Below are 25,483 nucleotides of genomic sequence, written 5' to 3'. Positions count from 1 at the left end.
GATTGCAGAAGCTGCCCTGGCCTGGCTCACCTAATATGGAGGGGGAAGCCGGGGATGCCCCCTGTGGACACTTTGAGGCCAATGTGCTTGCCCAGAACAGCTGTCAAAATTGCTTCCATCCTGAGGAGGCCCACAGAGCAAGACACCAGGTGGGCTAGCTTTCCTGAGGGGTCAGGGTGGCTTGTGATACAGAGTCTGTGATGGGACAGAGCCTTGCAGTTGAACCCAGACACTGGTCTTCCTCCTGGGCAGAGCCTAAGTTTTCCATTCTGTACAACGAAGTAATGGGACCTTGTGGGTGTTTCCCAGATGCCAGTCATTCTCCTCCTGGTTCTATGTGGTTGTTTGTTTGTTTGTTTTTGCCATAACCTCCTGTGATCTCTTACTTACCTTATTCTTTAAATTATTTATTCTTTTTTTTCACATATACTAAAACAGGACTTTACATCACCACCACAAATAGAAAACTAGGATCGTATCCTTTATATAGAAGGTTAAAAAGAAATAAAAAGACAAAAAATAGAAGTGTCGTTCAATTCTAACTAGATAGTATTGTTGGCTGAAGGCTCTGACCCTGTGTCCTGCTGTCTCTCTGTTAAAAAGGGAGATTGGCAGGTGTTAGAGGGGCATTAAAGATACCCTAGCAACCCCCTGGAAACTTTCTCTTTGAAGGTGTTGAGGGAGTGAAGCATTTTCTCACTTCAGGATCGATGAGATCTTAGGCCAAGTCCTGTACACATAAACCCAGAGCTCCTGATACACACGCCTTATGAGAAGCATGGGACCTGTGACTCTCCCTGGGCCCTTCCTGCCTTGATCGTCATGGCTCTGTCACTCCCAGAGGGCCCTGAGGCTCCTAAGACTGGCAGTCAGCACCATGCAGGGGGTTAGGCTCCAAGAGGTGACCACTGTAAGGGAGTCACTGTTCAGCTTTGGAGCCACGCAGGCCAGAGCTCCAGGGCACCGTTTGCTTTTCCCTGCTGTGTGACCTTGGGTCATTTACCCTGTCTGTCTGCACTCTCCTAAGAGCAAAGTTGGGCAGCAGGGCTTCTCATTCAGGGCATCTAGCATTGCTTAGCTTAAGTCACATGTGGCTAATTCAATACTCGTTAGTTTCCTCTCCCTCCTTCCTGATCAGGAAAACAAACCTGAGAGATTCCTTTCTATCTGTCTTGATACCTATGGTAACAGCTACCCTACCCCCAAGTTCGGGGAACAGATGCCTGAGAGCTCAGTGAGTCCATCTCCCATGCAAATGACCTTCTCTGAATGGGTGGGGCAGTGGCAAGTGAGGAGCAGAAAAAGAAGTTTGGATTCAGACAGGTTTGAATTCTAGTCTCAGTCCTACCGCTCCCCAGCTGAGACCTTGGGCCAGCTCACATGTGCACACATACTGAATAGATGCTTTTAACATGTGCCAGGCATCATGCTAAAAGTTGGGCAAACAGTGATAAGTGACACAGGCCCAGTCCCTGGTTCATGGGGTTTATAGTCTGGCAAGAGAAATGCAAACTAAGAGATTAATCATACAAATAATTATGGTTGTGGTAAAAGGTGTAAGTAGTAGCAAGTGGCATAAAGGTAAATAATAGGTTTCTCCAAGAAAATGACACTTCAGCTGCCTGGTAAAGACTAAGGGGACATTGGCCAGTGAAGTTGGGAGAAGGAGAGAGGAAGGGAACTATAGGTACAAAGGTCCTGAGGCAGAAAGGAGGAGGCTCATTGGCAGGTGAAGAAGGGCCACTGAGAGGGAGGGGACGGGAACTCCAGGGCAAGGATGGAGAGCGGGGCGGGGGCTGGTCTCACCAGGCCTTGCGGGGCCTTACAGGCGTGCTGGCTTTAGACTTCTTTCTGAGGCATGGGAGCCACTGAAGATTTTAAGGAGGAGTGATGCGATCAGATTTGAATTTTCCAAAGTCACTTTGACTGCAAGGCAGAGAATGGAGTACAGGGAGTGAGAGTAAATCAAGGTGCTCAGTGAGGAAAAGGTGCAATTATTCACGCCGGAAATAATAGAGACTCTGAGACGTAGAGAAATGGACACCTTTCAGAGCTAATGGAGCAGGAGAATCTAAAGGGTTTAGATTGTGTACCCGAGGTACAGGGAGGGGGTGGAACATGGCTGACTTCTGAGTTATTTCCTGAGGCAGGTACTTGGGATGGGAAGTCCATGTGGAGGTGCATGCAGCGGTGGGTGAGAGGTGCCCGTGGGCCACGCTGGAGGTGAGGGGAGTTAGGGAGTCACTGAGCTGAGGAGCCAGCCCTCAGTGGGAGATAAAGGCTCTTGAGTCATCAGGATCTGATGCTGATGAAGTCTTGCTCGTGGATGAGCAGTTTCAAACATGGAGAGTCACAAAATCTGTGCTAAAGAAGCATGCCCCAGCCTGGATGGGACCTTGCAGTTCTCGACTGGATCCCTCATTGCACCTGGGCTCAAACTCTCCCCAGGGGCCTGGCAAAGGGATCTCCTGGCAAACCGGTTCTGACGTCCTCACCTACTTTGGAATACGCAGGAATGGTCCAGGTTCCTCCTGGAAGCTTGCTCGGCTCCCCTGGGACCCTGGCTCCGGATATGTCTGTTCTATCCTCAGCTGAGTCTACCACAGGCTGGGGGAGGGAAGAGCCCTGGCAACCGCATGGCCTTGATGAGGTCATGGCCAGGTTCTGGATGAAGGGAGGGAGCCTAGGAGGTGAGAGGGTCGTGATGTACGCCTGGCACCACGCATTCCTTTTTATGTGTTTATTCTTCAAAAAAAAATTGTTTAAATCCTCACCGGAGGATATGTTTATTGATTTTTAAAGCGAGAGGAAGGAAGGGAGAGAGAGAGAGAGAGAGGAACATCGATGTGAGGGAGAGACATCAATGGGTTGCCTTCTGTACAAGCCCCGACCGAGGATCGAACCCACAACCTTTTGGTGTATGGGACGATGCTCCAAGCAACTGAGCCACCTGGCCAGGGCTAATGTATTTATTCTTCAGAATATTTAACACTCTCGATTTAATGCTAATACAATTCTATTTAATCTTTTTACTTTATCTATTATATTTAAGATGGCCAGACCAGGCAGTGTCCTAAGCCTTTTACAAATATTAACTCATTTAATTCTCATAACACCCGTAGGAGGCAGGTCCTTTATCATCCCAGTTTCGTAGATGAGAAAACCAGGCTCAGAGCGGGGAAGCTACGGGGCTGAGGTCACCCAGCTGGGAAGTGGAGGCGCCAGGATTGGGTCTGATGTCTGCCTGAAGCCAGAGCCCGTGCTGACCCGCCAGACAGGAAATCAGAGCCAGGGACTGGCTCCTGGTCCTGCTCCTGTGGGCGCTGGGTAGTGACGAGGGCTGGGGGTGACAGCAGAAAAGAGAGGCCCTGACTGGCTGGGGGGTTTCTCGGGCCCAGCTTGGTGTCTTGTTGGGTCCAGCTGGGCTGGGACCCCTTAGCAATGCCCAGCGAGCTGCTCTCTCCTCATTCATGCCGCAAGGTCCCCAGGGCAGCCAAGGCGCCAGGCCAGGCTGTGGATCTGACACCTCCCGCTGTGGAGCGCTGATCAGAATCTTGCTCCAGGGCAGGGGGCGAAACCGAACCCAGACAGGCTCCTCTGGCTTGGATGGCACAGCAGACACCCCGGCCCCACTCCTTGGCCTTGCCCAGGTTCCGCTAGTAGCCACCTTCTTGGAACCCAGAGAGTCTGCGCCCACCCTGGGACTATGGCCAGCCTGCGGCCTCAGCCCTGAGCTCTGGGCTCCAGGATCCCCAGGGAGCCCAGGCCCAGGCCCCCGCCCTGCCGGCTCTCAGGTGAGCTGTGGGGATCAAGTTCCTGTGGTTTCATGTCCTGCATTGTTCTTGGCTGGGCCCCGGCTTATGAAACAGTAATGAGGGGCCCCTGCTCCTGCAGCCGGCCCCTCTAAGGTTTCTGCTGCTCCGGCCGCCGCCGCCACGGCCCAGAATCGGGGCCTGGGAGGGCGGCAGCGTGGGGGCCTGAGCCGGAGCCCCCCGGGGACGAGGGTGCTGACAGCCGCCAGCCGCCAGCTCCGGAGCCCGCTGCCCAGGTAACCCGAGAGGAGGCGGGGTGCAGGGTGCCGTGGCCGTTGTCCCCCACCACCAGGGGAGGGCCCTGCCACCCTAGGAGGTGGGGAGGAATGGGGGGGCCTTCCCGGAGATGAGCAGCCGTTCCCCCTGGGTGAGCCCAGCGGCAGCCTTCACAGGTGTGGCTGTGCTGAGGGTGGAGGGAGAGAGAGGCGAGCAGTCAGCTCAGGGCCTCCGCCTCCACCCCAGGGGCCTTGACCCTCCAGCCCAGGAGCCCCTGCCCTCCCCCCTTTAGAGGGGCAAACCTCTTCTTTCCTCCAAGGCGTTCTTTTCTCATGGCCTCCTCCCTCAGATTACCTCTTCCTCCCTCCCTCTCCAGGCTGACTTAATTCTTCTTCCTCACCCTCCTTCCTTATCCGTGTCTTCCAGCTACAGAAAACCCTTCTGGGTCCTTCTGTGCACTTCATATCCTCAAGCACACACACCTACATATGTGCCAACACACACACAAATGAACTGGCATGCACTTATGCAAACATATGCTCTAGTGTGTCCCCCCCGACTTGCATGCACATGCACAAACAGTTGCACACACACAGGCCTTTATATGCACACATACCTGTACACACGTAGGCACACACATACCCTGTACCTCGGCCAGCCCTCAGCTTGGGTCCCCAGGGGCGCTTCCAGCCTGATGGACAGCTCTCCTTGAGAAGTCTATGATCCCAGGAGGAGATGCCTGGAGACTCTCCCACACCCCCTAGTGGGGGGAGGGGCCGCGCAGGGGGAGGGGAGCCCCCACGTGGGCATTGAGGTGCCTCCTCTCTCCAACTCTGTCCCAGGAGCCCGGGAGCCCTCCAAGTGCGGAGGCACCCTACTGCGACCTGCCCCGCCGCCCGCCTGCCTCTGAGGACCCGCACAGTGCTTCGACCTCTGGGTGCCAGTCTGTGGTGGGCCTGGGCCTTGGGCCAGGGTCTGAGAGGTGGGTAGAGCTCCAGGGCCTGGGGAGGGGCTCCCCGGGGTAGCCCTCCCCTACCCCACCCCACACCCCCTCACGATGGCAGAGTCTGATGGCTGCTGGCTTGGGTCACATGGCCAGTCCATACAGCTGGGCACAGAGGGCATGTGCCTTGGCCCTAGCTCAGCTTCGATCACAGAGCACCCATGTACCCATCTGCCGTGGGCATGGCTCACAGCCCACTCACATTTCCTTGGTCCCTTTGCACAGCTTTAAAAAATTAAAGAGGTTTAACACCCACCTACCTGACGGTGCAGGCTCTGGGCTTCCCTCCACCCCTGACCGAGCTGAACCGAAGTCCCCGTCTGTGGCTGAGACGCTTTGCGGGGGCATGGCTGAGGGTCTGGAAACCCGGGGTCCAGCTTCCGCTTCATCCCTATTGGGCTGTGGGAACTTGGACAAGTTATTCTCTCTTTTTGTACCTCGGTTTGCCCCTTTAAAAAATAAGAAGTATTGAATCCAATCAGCATTACTTTGGGAACATGTGTTCATCACTTGCCTTATTTTTTAAAAAACCAAAAGCTCTGCCATCACATACGTTTCAGGAAGCCGGGGATAAGCAAGGCCGGCACCCTTCTCTCAGGACCTGTCAAAGCCTTCGTTCGCAGGCCTGCATTGTGCTTTTGGGTGGGGGAGGCAGCCGTGCGTGGTGTGTCTCAAGACTCATCTGATGACAGACGTGTTTTTCAGGGGCCAGCACCCATTTTCCTCTTGCAGGCCCATCTGTGGGTTGCTCTTTGTGGGGACCACCAGCCCTAAGCCTACCTGGGCCCATGGCCACCCTGTCCGGCTCCCCTGAAGCAGGGCTTTCTCTGCAGCTCCCTCCCACGGCACCCCGACTGGCGACTGTGTCGCTGCCCCTGGAGCTCTGCCACCTCTCAGAGCCCCCGCTTCAGTTCAGCGTAATCATGGCTCAGGCTCACTGAGCTTGGGCCGCCACTTCTGCTCCAGGGACAGGGGGCCGGGGCCACGGCCACAGCCCTGGTCCACAGTGCAGCTCTGCCCTTTCCTAGCTCTGTGACCTCGGCTAGTCCCCTGCCCTCTCTGAGCTTCAGTTTCTTCATCTGTGAAATGGAAATCACTACACTCACTTCAAAGGAAGGCCGTTGGAGCTAAACCAGGCAGGCCACGGAGAAAGGCCCACATGGAGGGGCCTCGGTGTCCGCTCCCTCTTCCCCCGTAACATGCGGGGCTGTGTATACCTGGGTGGGGGTCTGACTCCTTAATTCCCGTGACTTTTGGGGAAAATGTCACGGGTCTGTCTCCTCCGTCAGGGGCCCATCAGCAGGGCTCCCTGCAGGGGGCCCCGTGGTCACCCCCAGGAGCGGGAGCCAGGATCCCGAGGCAGTGCCCTATCTGGAGGGCCTGGCCTCCTCCCCGCGTGGCAGCTTCGACGAAGATCGTGACTCTGGCACCAGCTCCAGCCCTGACTCCAGCACCCCTGATGATACCAGCAACTCGTCCTCTGTGGTGAGCCGGGGCCAGAAGGCCGAGGGCAGGAGCGGACCAACCCTACTTCCAGAAGAGGGCTGAGCCTCTCACACCAAAGAGCTGGGCCAAGGGCTCCAGAGACAGCGGGCACCTCAGGCTTCCCAGACCACCCCCCTGGGAGGGGGAGGGGCCTCTGTGGGGCGGCCCTTGAGGCCTGGGAGTCTGCCTACAAACAGATAGAGGAAGGAGTTTCAGTGGACGGGGAGCTCCACGTGAATCACCAGGTCCCCATCAATGCTCAGGTCACAGGTCACAGAGGGCCCGGATGTTGGGTGTGTTGCCCAGAGCAAGTATGGGATTGGTCCTGAGCCCTGCCTTGGTCAGACACCACCGAGTGCCCTGAGCAGCCGGAGCAGAGGGCAGAAGGAAGGGAGCAGGCGGGGCGGGGGACTGGCCAGGGCTGGGGGCCGTTTAGCTGCGAGAACAGGAGACTCGGGGGAACTTCCTGGGCATTCACCGCTCCAAGGGCTGTCACAGGGCAGAAGGGGCAGACTACCCTTGAGAGCTCCAGGGGGAAGTGACGGGGAAGTGACAAGACATGGGCTCAGAAGGGCTCACCAGCCTCCTCTACGGGCCTGTTTTAGGTTGCGAAAACTGAGATTCAGAGAAGGGAGACAACCTAGTGGAAGCCGTACAGCTGGGAAATGGAAGGGCAAGGCCTTGACCCTACTTCTCTCTGGATCCTGAGGGTGTCTCTGGGGCGCGGCACTGCTATGCCAAGGCCCTCCTACCACACTGTGTTCAACTGCCCTGGGTCCAAGCCCCCTCTCATGTAAACCATTTCCCAGCTGTGTGATTTGGGGCAAGTTCTTAGCTCTGCAGGCTGCCCACCTCATGGGGCTGATTGAAGCTGAGCTGAGTTTATACCTGCAAGGAGCTCAGCACAGTGCTGGGTATACAGCACGTGCTCTTTCAATGTCAGCTCCTTTCTCTTCTACCTGTTTCACTCTGGGAGCACCGGCCAGGGGGTCTCTCTTCTTAATCTCCAAGCACGCTTTCTCCTTTCCTTCCCTGGCAGGACTGGGACATCTTCAAAAGGCAGGAGGAGGCCCCCAGCTGGGACGAGTTCGCTGTGATGATCCCTCGGAAGTTGCAGGAGGGGTCAAGAGCTGACAGTGCCCAAAGGGCTCCGCCTGTCCTCACCCGGTCACCGGTGGGAGGAGACACTGCAAGCCAGAGAAAGGAGGGTGAGTCCTTCTGCCAGGCCAGGTTGGACTTTGTGACTATGGATGTGGCAAGGGCCCGGGGCCCCTGGCCCATGTAGCCAACTCCCAGGCCATCTGGATCCCTGGGCATGTCGTACTTTGATGGCTCATGTCTTAATAATAGTAACAGTCCCATATAATTATGGAGCAGCTATAATATCCCATGCAAGCTGCCTGAAATACCCTCTCTCATAGTTGGTGCATTAGGATCTTCCGGTTGCAAGTGACAAACCAGCTAAGTAAAAAGTCTAGGGGGTGATGACTTCAGGCATAGCTGGATCCAGGTGCAAACACTATCAGAGAACTGGCCTCTGCTCTGCTTTCTTCTGTGGTGGCTTCATTCTCAGACAGACCCTCCCCCATAGTGGCATGGCGAGCAGCAGCAGTACCAGACTTTATCCTACTTGCTTATCGACCTCCACAGACAGAAGATACAAACTCCAGGTTGGGGTCCTGGGCCCAACCTGGTGACCAGGGATAGGGTCAGCCCCCCGTGCAAACCTCATGGCTTGGGAGTGGGGAAGGGGAGAGGGCCCAAAGGAAACCAGGGTGGTGATGCTCCCAGAGAACAGGGAAAAGCTGCTGGCCAGGCCAAGCCCGCAGAGGCACGTGATGCTGGTCAGCGTCTCCATGGTCCATGAACCCAGTGTGCTGGGTCCCAAAGCTTGGGCCCTCCCACCAGGATGGCACTGTGTTGCCATGATGATATGCCTGATGTGTGCCTTCAGCATCGTCAGGATTTGGGGGTGCGGGCCAGGGTATCCAGGTCTTAACCCCAGCAGGCAGTCCTAGCTTCCTATGGCTCCCATAGCATTCAATCATCAAACATACCAGTGCTAACTGTGCATAAAACCTGGTACCAGATGCTTGGGCATTCAGAAAGAATTAGGCAGGGTCGCTCTCCCAGACAGTCATCATCTAGTAAAGCAGGCAGATAGGAGATGACGAACAGTGGCCCAGATCAGAGGAAGAGCGGAAACATGTGCCCTGCTGGGAGCAAAGGGCCGGGTGAGGTGTGGGTGCAGAGGACAAAGAGTTTCTTTCCATCTGTGGAGGGACACACAGAGGAGCACCTCCCGGACATATGCTGCACCTGAGGAAACAGCCTGGGCAAAGGCTTGGAGGTGTGAATAGGGAGTAATCTGGGATGTACAGCCGGAGCGTAGATGGGGGCGTACAGTTGGGTTAGACCACACCGGGCCAAGGAGTGTGGACTGACTTCTCTAAGTAGTAGGGAGCCACGGGAGGTTTTTGAGGAAGAGAGTCATATGATCGACCTCTGCATAAAGAAGTTCACCAGGGCAAAGATGTGAAGGATGAATGGGAGCAGGGTTAGGCTGAGAGATGAGACACCAGTAAAGGGACTCTTGCAGCGCTGCAGTGATAACTGATTCAGGCACAAATCACTGGCTGGTGCTAAATTCCTGGGTGCAAGGTTGTCGGGGAACAGGATATTTCCATGATCTCAAAGTATCATCCCTCAGATTACATGTTGATTATGGAGGGAAAAGCCACCTTGGGATGGGAAGATCTGGCAGATCTTCCTTAACCAAGTGGCCACTCAGCATCCTAGCAGGGGAAAAGCCCCCACGTGATGCACAGAGGGGGACACGGCATCCTTTCCAAATCTTCTTGTTAAAAATGCACCACCTGCATCTAAAAAATCCCAGCAAAATAGCAGAGAAACCCAAATCAAAGGACGTTCAACAAAATAACTGACAGCACTCTTTCTTTTCAAAAAAATTGTTTGTTGATTTGAGAGAGAGACAGAGAGAAACATTGATTTGTTCCACTTGTTTACGCATTCATTGGCTCATTCTTGTGTGTGCCCTGACCAGGGATTGGACCCGCAACCTCGGGTATTGGCACAATGCGCTAACCGACTGAGCTACCCGGCTGGGGCCTAACAGGATTCTATGGCAGATGAGAAAGGCCTGAGGAGCTGTTCTTGAATAGAAAAGGCTGCAGAGACAGGGAAGCAAAATGCCATGTGGGATCCTGGATTGGTTCGAGGATAGGAAAAGTTATACCTATGGAAGACATTATTGGGACAGCCGGGGAAATTTGACTATGAAGAGTATGTTACATAACAGTTTTGCATCCACATTATATTTCTTGAGTGTGATACTGGAAAGAGATTGTCCTTGCTCTTAGCAGATGGATTAGGAGAGTGTTAAGGGTGAAATGTCAACTTCAACTCTCACACGGTTCAACTAGCTCCTGGTCTGGGTACCTGTGTCAAGGGCGATGCCTTTCGCTGACCCTGGAGCACTGGGGACGGAGTAAGCAGTGGTGGCCGAGGTGGATCTAGAGCCCTGGGAAGAGGTATAGAGCCAGGGCGCTCAGCCAACGGTCAGGGCCTTCTTCCCTGGCCACCCCTCCTAACTCTCCTTTGCGGAGGCCTCTTCCTCTGCTCGACCTTCACATACGGATGCCCCAGAGCCTGGTCCCGGGCTCCCTTCTCTTCTCCCCTGACAGCTCAGCCCCTCGGCTTCCAGTGCTATCTGGAAAAATCGACATCTCCTGAGTTCACACCTCCAGCCCAGCCTTGATTTCTCCCTTGAACTCTCTAGTTCATTGTACAACTGACCTCTTCCCTGAGGTGTACGCTAGCACTCATACTCAACACAGCTTCTTCATTTCACTCATTCGATAAGTATTTATTAAGCACCTACTGCATGCCAGGCCCCGTCCTAGTGGTGAAGAACCAGAATGAAGAAGACAGACAAGACCCACGCTATGGAGCTGGCATCCCAGTGGAGGGAAGCTGCTAGAAAACAAATGAAAAGCCAGATTAGAGAGTGGTAACTGATCTTTGGAGAATTAAGACAGGAGCCCTGGCCGGCTGGTTCAGTTGCTTGGAGCGTCGGCCCATAGATCAAAAGGTTGCGGTTTGATCCCTGGTCAGGGCACATCCCTAGGTTTCGGGTTCAATCCCAGTCAGGGCTATGGGAGGCAACCGATCAAAGTTTCTCTCTCACATTGATGTTGCTCTTACCCCCCCTCACCCCCCGCCTTCCTCTTTCTCTAAAAAGGTCAGTAAAAACACATCCTCAGGTGAGGATTGAGAAAAAAGACAGGAAACTGTGATAGCGAGTGGCCCTGTGGACAGGGTGGGCCTCAGTGGGCGTGGGGTGGGGGCATGCGACATGGTAGCTGCCATCTGAGTTTGGAAGCGGGAGCAGCCAGTGCAGAGAAAAATGTGGTCATGGGAACATGTGAAACAGGGGACAAGGGTGAGGAGGGGGTTGGTGTGGGGGCCGCCAGCAACCTGAACCTCCCTCCGAACCTGTTTCTCCTGCCGTCTGTCCCGTGTCACCACTAGTCCAATGGCTCAGGCCCCAAATCCCGATTCCTTCCTTTCTTCAACCTTTATATCCAATGATCCGCAGCGCTGGTCGGCACTGCCTTCACAGCACACCTCCAATCTGCCCCCTTCTTGTCACCTCTACCGTTACTCCCTGGCCAAGCCCCTGCTGCTGCTGGCTGGTATCATTGTCAGAGCCCCTCAAGCTCTCCTGTTTCTGCCTGGCCCCCTACAGTCCATCCCCGCCTCACCACACCCCCCACCCCCAGCAGCTAGAGCCATTTTTTTAAAACATTAATCAGACCCGGTCACCTCCCTGCCCCATCCCACTGCCCTGCCCCCTCAGGCCCTGGGAAGACCCGTGTGGTGAGAAGCAATAGCAGACGGAGACCAAACGCCTCCCTGGTGGAATGGTGTGATGGGCAGGTGGGATATTGTACTAAATAAGTACTTGCTTTCCTGCTCTTATAAGCTAGGGTGTGGGGTGGGTGGAGCCTCACTTTGTGACTTGCTTGATTAAAGGCAGTCACCAGTGTCCACCTGGTGGCAGGGTCCCAAATTGCAGGCAGGGGACGAAGGCCCAGGAGGAAGTAGCCAAATCCAAGATGCTAGAAACTCCTTGACATTCCTCTTGGGGCACCTCCCAGTTTGCAAAGCACACTCTCCCATTACCTTGAACCTGCCTCTTCTGTCTTTAGATACTGGTGGTGGGAGCCGAAGCGCCGGACAGCACTGGGCAAAGCTCCGGGGAGAAAGTGGGCACTTCTTGGAGCGGCACCGGTCAGCGCTATCCCAGGCTTCCTCTGCGACACCCCAGAGTGGACCTCGAAGTACCACCCCCCGGGCTTCCTCCATCCATCGCTCTGCCCAAAGGGATGTTGTCCAGACTGCTTCCGTACAACATGATACCCCTCACGCTTCCTCTCCCTCCCAGACAGCCCAACAGGACAATCCCAGAACCTCATCCACCCCACAGGACACCCCCAGGACCTCTTCCACACAGCGGAACGCCCCCAGAGCATCCTCTCCTTCAAGAACTGCCCAGCGGGATAACCCTAGAACCTCGTCCACCCAACGAAGCAGTCGAGTTTCCTCTTCCCCCAGAGCCACCCAACAGGACAACTCCAGAACCTCTCCTGCACAACAGGACAACCCTCAGACTTCTTTTCCTACATGTACTCCTCAACAGGAAAACTCTAGAATGTCCGGTACCCAAAGGGACAACCCCAGAGCCTCCTCTCCCAACCGAACCATCCAGCGGGAAAATTCTAGAACATCCTGTACCCAGCAGGACAACCCCAGAGCCTCCTCTCCCAACCGAACCATCCAGCGGGAAAATTCTAGAACGTCCTGTACCCAACGGGACAACCCCAGAGGCTCCTCTCCCAACCGAACCACCCAGCGGGAAAACTCTAGAACGTCCTGTACCCAACGGGACAACCCCAGAGGCTCCTCTCCCAACCGAACCACCCAGAGGGAAAACTCTAGAACGTCCTGTACCCAACGGGACAACCCCAGAGGCTCCTCTCCCAACCGAACCACCCAGAGGGAAAGCTCCAGGACGTCCGGTACCCAACGGGACAACCCCAGAGGATCCTCTCCCAACCGAACCATCCAGAGGGAAAACTCCAGAACGTCCTGTACCCAACGGGACAACCCCAGAGGTTCCTCTCCCAACCGAACCATCCAGAGGGAAAACTCCAGGACGTCCGGTACCCAACGGGACAACCCCAGAGGATCCTCTCCCAACCGAACCACCCAGAGGGAAAGCTCCAGGACGTCCGGTACCCAACGGGACAACCCCAGAGGATCCTCTCCCAACCGAACCATCCAGAGGGAAAACTCCAGGACGTCTGGTACCCAACGGGACAACCCCAGAGGATCCTCTCCCAACCGAACCACCCAGAGGGAAAGCTCCAGGACGTCCGGTACCCAACGGGACAACCCCAGAGGATCCTCTCCCAACCGAACCATCCAGAGGGAAAACTCCAGAGCTTCTTGTGTTCAGCAGAACACCCCCAGAACCTCTTCTACCCAGCGGGACAACCCACAACCCTCTTCCTTTCAGCGGGACAACCCCGCAGGCTCCTCCTCTCAGTGTTGCACCCAACAGAACAATCCTGGACCATCACCTTCTCATCGCTCCAGTCAGCGGAACAACCCCAGGAATTCTTCCCCACATCGTACTAACAAAGACATTCCCTGGGCCTCCTTTCCCCTCCGGCCGACCCAGACGGACGGCCCACGAACCTCTTCCCCATCTCGCTCCAAGCAAAGTGAGGTTCCCTGGGCATCCATTGCCCTTCGGCCAACCCAAGGTGACAGGCCTCAGACCTCATCTTCCTCTAGATCAGCTCAGCGCGCCCCCCGCCAGGCCCCCTCCGGCCCTGCCCAGCACAATCCACCATCCCGGGCCAGTTCCTCCTCCCACAACCCAGGCCACCGCAGTGCCCCCCGGACTTCCTCGCCTCTGTGCCTCACTACCCGTGGGGCATCCCAGACGTCTTTTGAGTCCTCCCAGCCTCTGTGTGCTGTGTGCATTGGACACCGGGATGCCCCCCGAGCCTCTTCGCCTCCTCGCTTTTTGCAGCACGACCCGTTCCCCTTCTTCCCAGACCCGCATGCCTCTGAGAGTGAATCAACCCGTCACGAGCCCCCTTATATACCCCCAGCAGTGTGCATTGGACACCGCGATGCCCCCCGGGCCTCCTCACCCCCTCGCCACACCCAGTTCGACCCCTTCCCCTTCCTTCCTGACACATCAGATGCTGACAACCAGTCCCCCCAGCATGACCCTCCTCAGTTCCCCCCACCTGTGTGTATTGGGTACCGAGATGCACCCCGGGCCTCCTCCCCACCGCGCCAGGCCCCGGAGCCCTCCCTCCTGTTCCAGGATTTCCCCAGGGCCAGCACCGAGAGCCTTGTCCCCTCCACAGACTCTCTGCACGAGCCCCCCCACATCCCCACCCCTGTGTGCATTGGACACCGAGATGCACCCTCCTTCTCGTCCCCACCACGCCAGGCCCCCGAGCCCTCCCTCTTCTTTCAGGACCCCCCCGGCACTAGTATGGAGAGCCTGGCCCCCTCCACCGACTCTCTGCATGGCTCCCCCATGCTGCCCCCCCAAGTTTGCATCGGGCACCGGGATGCACCGCGAGCCTCCTCCCCACCCCGCCACCCGCCCAGTGACCTAGCGCTCCTGGCACCCTCACCTCCGCCAGGCAGCTCAGGGGGCTCCCGGGGCTCAGTGCCCCCTGGGGAGACGAGGCACAACTTGGAGAGGGAGGAGTACACCATGCTGGCCGACCTGCCCCCGCCCAGGAGGCTGGCACAGAGGGAGCCAGGGCCCCAGGGCAGCAACGGGGGCCGAACCCGCAGCCCTGGCCGCGCAGAGGTGGAGCGCCTCTTCGGGCAAGAGCGCAGGTGAGCCCGGGGGGGTCAGCCAGGTGGGCTGGGGAGGAGGCTCGGCAGCAGGGCAGGTGGAAGCGTCAAAGGCTTAGGTTGCCGGATGGCAAAGCTTCAGACCCCCACCCTGTCACTTACTGGCTGTGCGACCTTGGGCAAGTCACTTCACCTCTCTTTCCCTGTGTTAAGAGTCTTTTTGACAATGAAGTGATATTGTGCATAGCCTCGTGGTTAAGAGCAAAGACCAGGGTCTGGCAGGCAGGGTGCAGATCCTGGGTCAAAGCCACTCCTCTGTGCTCTGGTAAAGTGATTTAACCTACCTGAGCCTCAATTTCCTCATCTGTAAAATTAGAACATTAGGACATGAATTAAAATGAGGTCAAACTGCCAGATCCTTAATTTGGTCCAGAGTAACAGGTTTGTTTTATTTATTTTTTCCCTCCTGATGTGAGGGAGAAGAAAGGGCCCGTGATTTTTTTCTTGCCTTAACAAAGAAACATCATGGGTACTGCTGCCTTTCAGAAAACAGAGATGTCCATTTAAAACCTATGGTCAGACCCATTATTTCAACTAAGAGAACTCAGAATCACAGACCTTACGCAGGTTAAAAGTTACTTTCTGGGGACATGGCGACAACGCCTTAAGTTCAGGGATCCTGCGAGTGTCCTTGGTTAGTGGCGCCAATCACACGGGCAGCTCGCGACCCAGCAGAGCACCTGGTTTCCCACATCTGAGGGCGGGAGACACTCCCCTGATCTGGCTGAGATTTCTTTCTCGAAACAGCAGTTCCAACCTCAGGAGTTTTCAGGATCAGGCCTGGAATTCCATCAGTTAGGGTCAGAGACCCTAACAAAAAAGTAGTTCCGGAAGTCTCGGAGCTTTCGGTGTACAATGCGTTATAGTGGATTTCCCAAGGCTGAGTTGTACAACCATCCCTGCAACCTAGTTTTAGAACATTTCCATCGCCCTGAAAAAGTGAGTAACATTTTGCACCCAGAATTCTTCTCTCTGTTGTCCTTTAGACAACATTTTCTCTTAGATTAGAAACTGCATGAGAAAACTTCTCTGTTGTTCTTCACATTTCCTTTCCAGCAAAGTCAATCCATTTACCACTCAGGTGACAACCTTTATGGGTTCCACCGTTAATAGAATTCTTTCTTTGGCCTTTTTTAAATTAAACACACGCACACGCACACACACACACACACACACACACACATATTTAGAGCAACTTTAGGTTCACAGCGAAATTGAGTGGAAAGTGAAGAGAATTCCCATACAATCTGCTTCCCCGCATGCATAGCCTCTGCTCACCGTCCGCACGCCCACCAGAGCGGTGCATTTGTTACAAACCATGAACCTATATTGACACACCATTTTCGCCCAAAGCCCATAGTTTACATTCGGGCTCCCTTTTGGCGTTGTCCATTCTTTGGGTTTGGATGAATATATAACGACGTATGTCCACTATTATGGTATCATACGTAAGAGTTTCACTGCCCTAAAAAACCCCCTTTGTCTGTCCCTTTTCGTGATTACTATTTTTAGTCAGACTTCAATTTGCCTACTTTGACTTGATCTGATAACTCAGCAGGGACACTAAGGCCTTTAAACCAATACTTCTTTCTTTCTTTTTCCTTTCTTTTTTTTTTCCGCACTGGAATAACTTTTAGAGAGATAAAGGTTTATACGAGAGGTCTGGAATTTGTTTATACTTTTATTAATCACTTAATTGTTTTTACACAGATACTTTTATTCATTTATCTCTTTAAAATAGATTATTTACCTTTTTTAGCTTCATTGAAGTATAATTGATATGTAAAAATTGCATATATTTAATGTATATATTTTGGTGAAATAGATGATTTACCTTACAACCAAGGTTTTATAACTCTACTGAGTAATTACATTTTCTCCTGTTGTATGGCAGTTTTTCCAAGTAGAAAACCATTTGTCCTCTGATAATGAAATTTTAAAACGTATTTAAGTGTCTGGAAGACTGAAATTTATAAGTGGGTGGCTATAGAGCTGTACTTTCATTTTTTCCCCATTTTATTTAATATGTATTTATTGAGCATCTACTCTGTCCAAGCATTATATTAACTGAGCCTGGAAACTTTTCCTCAAAGGGCTATCACATTAAAGGATTAGGAATTTTGGCTTGATATCTTCCTTTTTTTTTTTCTTCCCCCCTTTGGATGCCTTTGGAATCTCTTATAATCATATAAACACTTCATAGCCTCTTGAATTCAAAAGAACCTTCATGGAATTTGCTAGACTTGAAAGAAAGCTTTATCCTTTAATAATTGTGGACATGGAAGAGCCCACCCGAGCTTCCAAAGGAAATTCATTTCCTTTGTGCAGCCACAGAAGCCCTCAGGAACAGGTGGCCTGAGGCCGTTATTGCTTCAGCATCAGAAAGACTGGGTCTCTGTTGGCGTCTCAGATTTTACCTGAGTCCTTCGTTCCTATTTCTCAATTCCACGTGGAAGGGAAACTTCTCAGGAAGAACTGAGCGAGCTGTAGTTTCTGTGGAAGATGCACTCGCTTGAGAGAGAACACACATGCGCCTCGCTACCCCACACGGAGGCTCCCCCACCATTGTCACTGGGTCCTTCCCCCCTAGTAGGGCTTTTGCTTCACCGAGGCTGCTACACCCTTGTTCTGGGGCAAACGCCTTCTAAGGCCTCAGATCTCACAGAGCAAGAAAGCTCTCTCAGTTCAAATGAGGTTAAAAATTGAACCTGATTAGGCAGCCCTCAACCTTAGAAATATTTATCTGCTTCAGTGGGAAGCTTTGGTTCCTGTGAGTCAACTGCTAAGAACTGCTAAAAACTCCAGTCACTTTATGGATCTGGTTCTAATGGCGCTGGTAAAAGCCATAGACAACAACAGACCCCAAACCCATAATTTGCCCACTCTCCAAAGCCTCCGTAGCATTCCGGCACGGATCCCAGGCTGAGGGCTGACTGCCCAGCACAGCCCCCTCTCAGACCTGAAGGGAGGTTCCTCTTACTTCCCTCTTTGCTGGTTCCATCAAGGCTCAGCCCCAGGCCGCCCTTTCAGCCTCCTCTCCGTTTGGTTCAGCCACCAGAGGTACAGCTCCATGTGTGAGTTTAGACGGAGCTGACTCTCAGACCCTGTTGGACTACATGTGCAGCGCGGTGGTCAGGTCTGTTGACCTCTTACATATGTTTGGTGTTCTTACATGCAACAGAGATGTCATGTGAAATGTTAATAATGATGCCTACCCATGATTAAGTAAAACAACTAAGTAGAACTAGGGAGTTTTTACAGTTTAGAGGTTATCTTTGTCGGATGTGGCAACAATGCTTGAAATCCAGGTGTCTTAGAAATGCTATTTGCATGGACAGTTTACGTTGGTGTTGCTGGAGTTGGGTAGGAAGGGAGAACGTTTCTTCTTTCTGATCTTGCTAACAGCTTGTTAGCACAGCTGGCGTGGCCCATGGCTTTCAAGGCCAGGTGCAGGAGTCCTGATAGTTAGTACTAAGGGGGAAAAAGAGGGGCCTGGGAAGTCCAAAACTTACCGTATGGACAGAAAGACGGCAGAAAGAGTGGAATATGGGGGCACGTAACCTTCTGCATTTCCCACCTCCGCCTCATGGCCTGTGTGAGATGACATGAGATGGTGCGAGGGCTTGGCGCCCGGAACACAGGAAGTGCTCAATAAATGTTTGCCATCACGTTCATGTGTGCGCAGTGCCTGGTAACCAGTAGGTGCTCAATAAATCTGAATTCCCACAAAGACCAGTCTAACCTTTGTCTGGGGTTGAGAGGTGGGCCGCTGGCTGGGTGGCAGGCAGGAACAGGAAGTGCTGAGTAAGGCAGTCAAGGCCCAGGCTGAGCGCCCACCTTTGCTCAACCCGTCTCTCGTTTAATCCCCACGATTGCCCCATGAGGCAGGCAGAGTGGTGTTGACCATCGCCATTTTTCCAAAGGGGATACTGAGGCCCCGAGAGGCTCATCCCTCCCTTAGGGCCCTTCAGCTGTGGGTCTCTGGATCGCCCATATCTCCTCCCATGGAGGGTGGGAGCAGAGGAGGTGGGTGCTGGGAGTGGGACAGTCCCAAAGGCCCTCAGAGGGGCGGCTGCATTTGCTCATAGGAAGTCCGAGGCACCGGGGGCCTTCCAGGCCCGGGACGAGGGGCGGTCACAGCGGCCCGGCCAAGGTCAGAGCCAGCTTCTCCGAAGACAGTCCAGCTCTGCCCTCAGCAGGGAGGTGAGCACTGCCAGCCTGCCCTGGGCCCTGTACCCCAAGGGGCAAGCCACTGCTTTTCCCTCCCCCAGGCGCCAGGCAGGGGTCTTGGGAAGGGGGATCCTTTATGAAGGGGTCAGAGTCCCAATCATGGGTGTCCAGCTTTCCTCTCTCCCAAAGAGCCGGCAGCTCTTGGCAAAATTGAGAAGGACCCCACATTAGTCCTTTGAAGATGGCCCTTCTGTGCTGCCCCCTTCCTTCATTAGGTAGGTGCTGTCCTGAGTTTTCAGGGGAAGCCTTGGATGCAGCAGTCTGGCACTAAGGGCTATCTCTTCCAAGGTGGGGATTTCTATTTTTAAAGAAACTCTTAGAGGGCAAAGTCTGAGCCAGTGGAATAGAGTATTGGTAGTGGAAATTCGTGCACCTGATAGCCCAGGTTGGAATCAATATCTTGGGGGAGGGGGAAGCTGGGGAAGCCAGGAAAGTGAGCAGCTCTTCGCAGATCTCTTTCTGGAACTGAGGAGAGTGGGTGAGAGGGAAGAGCAGACAGCCCCAGGGAGGGAATGCAGAGATTCTAGGTCCTTTTTGACCTACTTTAATCCAGGCCGCTGTGAGGACGCAGCTTGCCTCTGCCTGGGGCCTGACCAAGACCCCAGCGCCCTGTGCTCCTCAACAGAGTCCGCCCAGTCACTGTTCTAGAGCCTCACCCACCCCCTCGCCTCATCCTCAGGTAACCACACCCCACGCGAAGCAGGCAGAACCAGCCCGGAGGAGCCGAGCAGAGCCCCCTCCTCCCAGGAGCCCCCAAAGGCGACCTGAGGGGGACCGGCGGCTCCAGGGGTCCTCGCCGCCCACAAGGACATCAGCCAGGACCTCTGAGAGGCAGCCGCGAACAGAGAAACCTCCGGAGAGTGGCCGGGCAGGCCCGAGACAGACTCTGGGTGGGTGGCAGAGTCAGGAGGAGATGCCAGGGTCCCGGGGCCCCCACAGACACCCGGACAGAGGCTGGAGCAGCCAGGAGGAGGGCCCAGGCCTGGGGGGCTGGCAGGGACTCGGGGAGCCCAGCCGGGGGGCTGCCAGAGCTCCGGAGGGAACGTGGAGGGACCCACTCAGGGAGTCTGAGGAGAGCTGGGGGCAGCCGGGTGGCCCCCCGTGCCACAGGGCGCAGCCAGAGGCCTGGGAGGAGCCTCCCCGTGACGGGTTGCGGAAGGCCCCTGACAGGCCAGCTCAGAGGGGCTGGGGCAGCCTGCAGCAGCTGTTCAGTCCTCCTCACCAGCCTGCAAGCCTCCCAGAGAAGTCCAGGGAGGGCCCAGCAGAGCTCTCGAATTCCTGGAGGCCTGAGCCAGCCACTGCCGTGGGCTGGGGAACTGAGGGAGCTTGCGCGCACCTGCACGGCCCAGAGAGGCGGCTGGAGCTTGACTGGAGGGACCTGGTGAGCCTTCTTGGGGTACCCAGAGAGGGGACATGGGCCCACACAGAGGAGCCAGCGCTTGCCTCCCGTCTTCCGAGGCTGGATTTGGAAGGCCTTCTGGAGCTCCTGCAGGCCCAGCTGCCCCGAAGGGACCCAGCTGGACACTGGGGTGGCCCAGCCACTACTTCTGGGCCAGAGCTGGGTTCCCCAGGCACAAAGGATGCCCTTGAGCGAGAGAGACACAGCCAACCTGAAGGCGGGGCAGAGGCCACCCTAGTCAATGGACACAGCCCTGGGCAATGGTCCCAGAGCTTGGCCCAGCCACCCTGCCCTGCCTGCATCTCCACCCAGTGGCCAAAGACCAAAGTGACAAGCGGAGCAGAGACCTCAACTATGGCTGGTCTGGAGGAGCCGGGCCAGCTGGGGAGTAGGAGCCCTGCAGAGGGCCCCAGCTCACCGGAGTGGGAGGTAAGTCAGTCCCCCTTCTGAGGGACAGCCTCACCCCAGACAAGGGTCCTTGGAAAGGCCTCCTTTGGGCTCCTGGCCAAAACCTCCCGACCCACCAAAACAGACATCAGCGATAATGACCAGCACTTCTGGGAGAATTTACTGTGTCTTACAAGCATTTTCCTCATTTAATTTCCATAGCAACCTCATGAGAAAAGCACTGTGAATTTACAAATAAGGAAACTGAGACAGGGAGGCTAAGCCACTTGCCCAAGATTACATAGCTAGTAAGGGATGGGGCGGGGGGACCCCAGGTCTGCTCAGTGCAGACCACCCGGAGGCCTCGAGCAACATCCCGTGGCCAGGGCCTCCTCCCCTCCCAGCCCCACGACACCCGGTTTGTGTGGCCTTTGTGGCTCCTGCCTGACCTTGTCTGGGACTGCAGCCCGTGTGGCCATGTCTCCTCCCCAAGCGGGATCCCAGGGTCCTCGCAGTCCAGGACAGCCCCACTTCCCCTCTCTGGTCCTTACAGTCCCTTTCAGGCACAGTGACGAGGTCGCGTACACTCATTGCATTGAGTTGGCTGCTGAGACAGGCCGCTTAAATGAGGACCCATGTGCAAAGTAGCTCAATGCCTGGCACACAGCAGGTGCTCACCAAGCCCCTCCCCTGCCCTCTTGGCCCCGAGAGTGAGGTCCCCTGGTGCTGTCTGGGGCATTTTATCTGAAGATGATGAGTGGGGAGGGTCCTGGAGGCCAGAGCCCTGCAGCTGCCTCAGCTCCTGGAAACGTGCACATGGTTTTGGACACCTAGCATCTCTCGTCCTCAGTCTTCCCCTGGAGAATAGGACCGGCTCCTTTCCTGACAGGTTCACTGGGGTGATGCAAGGCTCCTGCTCCTTCATCTGACCCTGAGGGTCTGTGTGTGCCAGGCCCTGGTCTGGGAGCTTTATGTGCTGTGCCATGTACGAGGCTCAGACCATTAGACATTTGCCAGGGGTCACACCTGTGTAAGTCGTGAGAGAAGAGCTCACAGTGTAGGCTCCAAAGCCCAGGGTTTTAACCACCCTGTTGTGAGGCCTCAGAGCCTGTGGCAGGACTGGGGAGCTCCCCACCCCTGTATTTGTTTATCCATTTTTCTTCTACAACTCAATGCACAAATACCAGTGATGCAGGGAGAGGCCCGCTTGGTTCTTCCCTCAGGACAAAAGTGGGATTTGGGGGTCCCCACACAAGAAGTCAGGCTTGTTGAGGAGGCAGGTAGACCAGAGGCAGCTTGGAAGGGTGTGATGCTGTGTCCCTGTGGACTCTGGGGTGCTGGGTCACAGGGAAGACGGAGAGTGGAGAGAGTCATCGGCTAGAGTTCCTCCACAGTGAGGCTCAGGGGTCCCTGGGAGGTTAGGAGATGCTGACTGCAGAGGGCTGGGAGCAGCACGTACTTAAGGGCATTTCCACGGATGACAACAGAGACATTCACCAGGCCCCGTTGTGGCTCCGGCTGCTCACCCTCTGTGTCAATCCTTGGCATGGCATTCAAGGCCTCCTGGCCTTCCTTCCACCCCAGATTGCCCTGTAGTCGTGCTGAGCTGGCTGCAGAGCTCTGTGAGCATGGCTCCCTGCCTTTGTGCATGCTGTTCCCATTTCCCAGGATGCTTTTCCTTTCCCTCTTCACTCACTAAATGTCTGTTCCTTGTTCAAGTCTTAGATCGGGTGCCCTGTTCTGACGCTTTCCCAGGTTGGTGATGTCTCCCTTCTGGGTTTGGTGGTTCTGTTACCCTCTGTCTGGTCTGACTTAGTTGTCATTTCCCCATGAGAAACATGAGCTCTACAGGGGCAGGAGCCATGCCTACTTTATCTCTGTGCTTATGGCCCGTGACCCAGAGCTGGCCCTGTGGAGGAGCTCAGCTCAGTGGATGGTTGATTAATGAATACAAGGGGGCTTAAGTGTGTGTAAGAAACTGATAAGAGATGGGTGGGTCAATGGGTAGATGATGGATAAATCACTGATGATGGATGTGTGAAGGGGTGATGGATAGGGGATATATGATGGAAAAATAATAAATAGATGTTGGATGGATGATAGATAGACATATGGATGATGAATGAAACAGATTATGGAAGCTGGGTAGATGGATGTTGCTTAGATAATGGATGGGTTGATGAATGGATGAGCGGCTGAATGTTAGGTAGAATATGGGTGGGTGGATGGATGGATGGATGGATGGATGTTGCATGGACAGGTAAATAGTGGAATATGGATTACGGATGGTGAAGGAATGGTGGAAGGACACGGATGAATGGATGTTGGATGGATTGAGGAAGGATACATGGATGTAGGATGGATGGGTGGATGATGAATAAAGATGGATGTATAAATGGGACAATGGATGTTGGATAGGTGAGTGAGTGGATAAGGTAAAATGGATGTTGGATGGTTGCATGGATACATGGTTCTACTGATGCTGGATCCAGATGGATAATGGATGGATGATGAATGGATGGATAAGAAGGTCGCTAGATGGATGGAAACTGGGGAATAACCTGGACTAAGCTGTGTCCTTTCTTATCTCCAGTTCCAATCAGAGGAGCCTGAAGAGTCAAGAGGAGGCCAAGACTCATTGAATGACCAGAAGCGGGCAGACTCGGTAGCTGGGTCTTGGGTGTGGGCACATGGGGAGAGGAGGGGAAGGGATGGGAAACCAGACTAGAGGTGGGCTGAGGTCTTCAGATGAGGTCATCCAGACCAAGGTGGGCTCTGCAACAGGGTCATCCATGTGCATGGCGGGGCCTTGAGAAGAGGGGCTCAGGTGGAGCTGGGATAGCAGAGCCACCTTCTGGCTTGGGGACATGGGTGGCTGGACAATCCCAAGGTCAGAGCCCAGGGCTCTGCTTTTAACATGCCTGAACGCCTGGAACAGTAAGCTAGAATGCCCCCCTTGGGCAAATAGCAGTTTGGCTCCAATGGTCTCCAAAGGCAAGGGCCTTCTGGTTCTGGAGAGCTGGCGAGGCTGGGAGAAAAGGTAGAGCTTCCAGGAACTGGGGCCAGAGAAGCATTGACAGGGGCCAAGGAAGTGCCACAGTCAGCGGGGTGTGGAGGTCTCCCTGGGGCAGGAGAGATAATGTGCAGGGGGTGGGACCCACTGAGGCCGCTCTGAGGCCTGGCTGCAGCTGGAATGAACAGCTTTGTCCTGCCCCTCCCCCTGACCCTCCAAACAGACTGTTCTCCTCACCCTCAGCCTCCAGAGAGGTGAGGTCAGAGCTCGGGGCCTGGGGCGGGAGGCGGTAGGCGGGGAGAAGGAAACAGGCTGCTTGGGGCTATGCTTCCCTCATCCTGCTCTTCTGCCGTCTCCGGTGCAGCCTCCTGAGAAGCCTGATGGGGTGTCTGTCTGGCAGCCTGGAGCCCCGACTCTGGCTCTGCTGCTAGTCAGAACTGGGAGATTCTGATGAACCCCCCTCACTGTTCATATGAGAAAACAAGGGACAGGTGTATTTTCCCATGTCACACAGTTGGTGGCTGAACTCAAACTAGCACTGGGGCTTGGGACGCCCCCTCCCCGCACTCTCTCTGCACCAACCCCCTTGCACCGCCCCTGCCCCGCCCCGCGCCCCGGCACTGCTGCCTGGCCCTGCCCTGATTCCTTGCAGTGACCTTGAGAAACAGTAGCATCAGTGTTCCAAACTCTCGGTGGGTCGGTCTTCCCACTGGTGAAATGGAAGGGGACAGGAGACTGGTCACTGAAGGTACTTCCAGCTCTCACAGGGGCAACTTTGTGCTTCCTCTTTTGGGTTATTTCTTCATATTTCCTGGGGTCAGAGTTTTGTGAACAAAGAGGAAATAGCAATACAGGGGTCCCCTCTGGTCTCCACGAAATGGGCCCATCCCAGCACCGTGGAAAACCTCGCAGCCCTCCCCCAGGCAGCCTGGACTGGATAGAATTGATAACGGCCTCAGTCATTCATTCACCTACACTTAGTGAGCGCCTTCTGCATGCCTGGGTGTGGGTAGAGGTGGGTCAGAGCAATGGCATGGAGATCACAGGCTAGCGGTCATGGCTGTGATGGGGGACTTGGCGGCCGGGTGGGGCAGTCCTGCCCTAAAGTGCTCCTGGACCTGTGCTTTGATGCTTCCCGTTCTGCCTCAAGGGAATCCCTGGATTCGGAGGGCTGGGGTGCCTGGGCTCTGTCTCACTCCTGCCTGCTCTGTGACTTTGGGCAAATGTCTCTGCTTCGCTGGGGCCTGTTTCCTCCCAAGGGGACACATTTCAGGGCTCTGCTAAGAATGGGAGCACAGGTGGCTGTAGGAGTCTGTGATTCCTTCCTTTCACAAAGGTGAAGAGAGTAGGCAGATAAGGGATTGGGATGGGGGTGGGGGGTTTGTGTGACCCTTTGGCTCCAGGTGGCTGTTGCCATGGGGAAGAGGGTACAACATCTTTAGCTGTTTCAACAGACTTTAGAAAGAGGTAGTTATAGGTTAAATCTCTTTATTTTTTAACATTGGGACCTAATGCGAAATAGCCTGAACACACTGTGCGGGCTGAGCATGTATCTGAGGCCTTCACCCCCCTCCTGCTGGCTGCCTGGGGCTCGACTTCAGGGTGGTGAAGTGTGCGCCCCCACGGGTGCTGAGCCCCGGGGGTCCTGTCAAGCAAGCACCATGTCTTGTGAACAAGGGAACAAGCTCTGTTCTCGGCAGTTCTGGGAGAAGAGAAAAAGGGGACCCTGGGCCTTTGAGGTGGGCATGGCAGAATGGGCCGGGGAGGCTTAGTCATCCCCATCCCACCAAAGGGACCTGGGGCCAACACAGGACCCTGTTTGACAGGCAGACAAGAGGCCAGCGGAGGGCAAGGCTGGGAGCCCACTCAAGGGCCGACTGGTGACCTCATGGCGGATGCCCGGGGACCGTCCCACGCTGTTCAATCCGTTCCTGCTGTCCCTGGGGGTCCTCAGTTGGCGAAGG

At 55.0% G+C, this 25,483-nt stretch overlaps 1 protein-coding gene across 1 annotated transcript; it reads left to right on the top strand.

Annotated features, from left to right (window-relative positions):
- LOC129071293 (TRIO and F-actin-binding protein-like) lies at positions 1–25,483 on the top strand (the record flags this gene model as incomplete). The annotated part of the gene is made up of 9 exons (XM_054574489.1): positions 1–149; positions 4,871–5,010; positions 6,321–6,516; positions 7,556–7,724; positions 11,748–14,472; positions 18,579–18,693; positions 19,400–20,548; positions 23,100–23,171; positions 25,346–25,483. Coding segments are annotated over exons 1-9 (4,818 nt in total), but the record flags the coding sequence as incomplete, so codon positions are not given.

Source organism: Pteronotus mesoamericanus, unplaced genomic scaffold, assembly GCF_021234165.1.
Source record: "Pteronotus mesoamericanus isolate MK-2021 breed Mesoamerican mustached bat unplaced genomic scaffold, CSHL_Meso_final contig_263, whole genome shotgun sequence".
Classification (NCBI taxonomy): Eukaryota; Metazoa; Chordata; class Mammalia; order Chiroptera; family Mormoopidae; genus Pteronotus; species Pteronotus mesoamericanus.
This window is presented reverse-complemented; position numbering and strand designations above follow the sequence as displayed.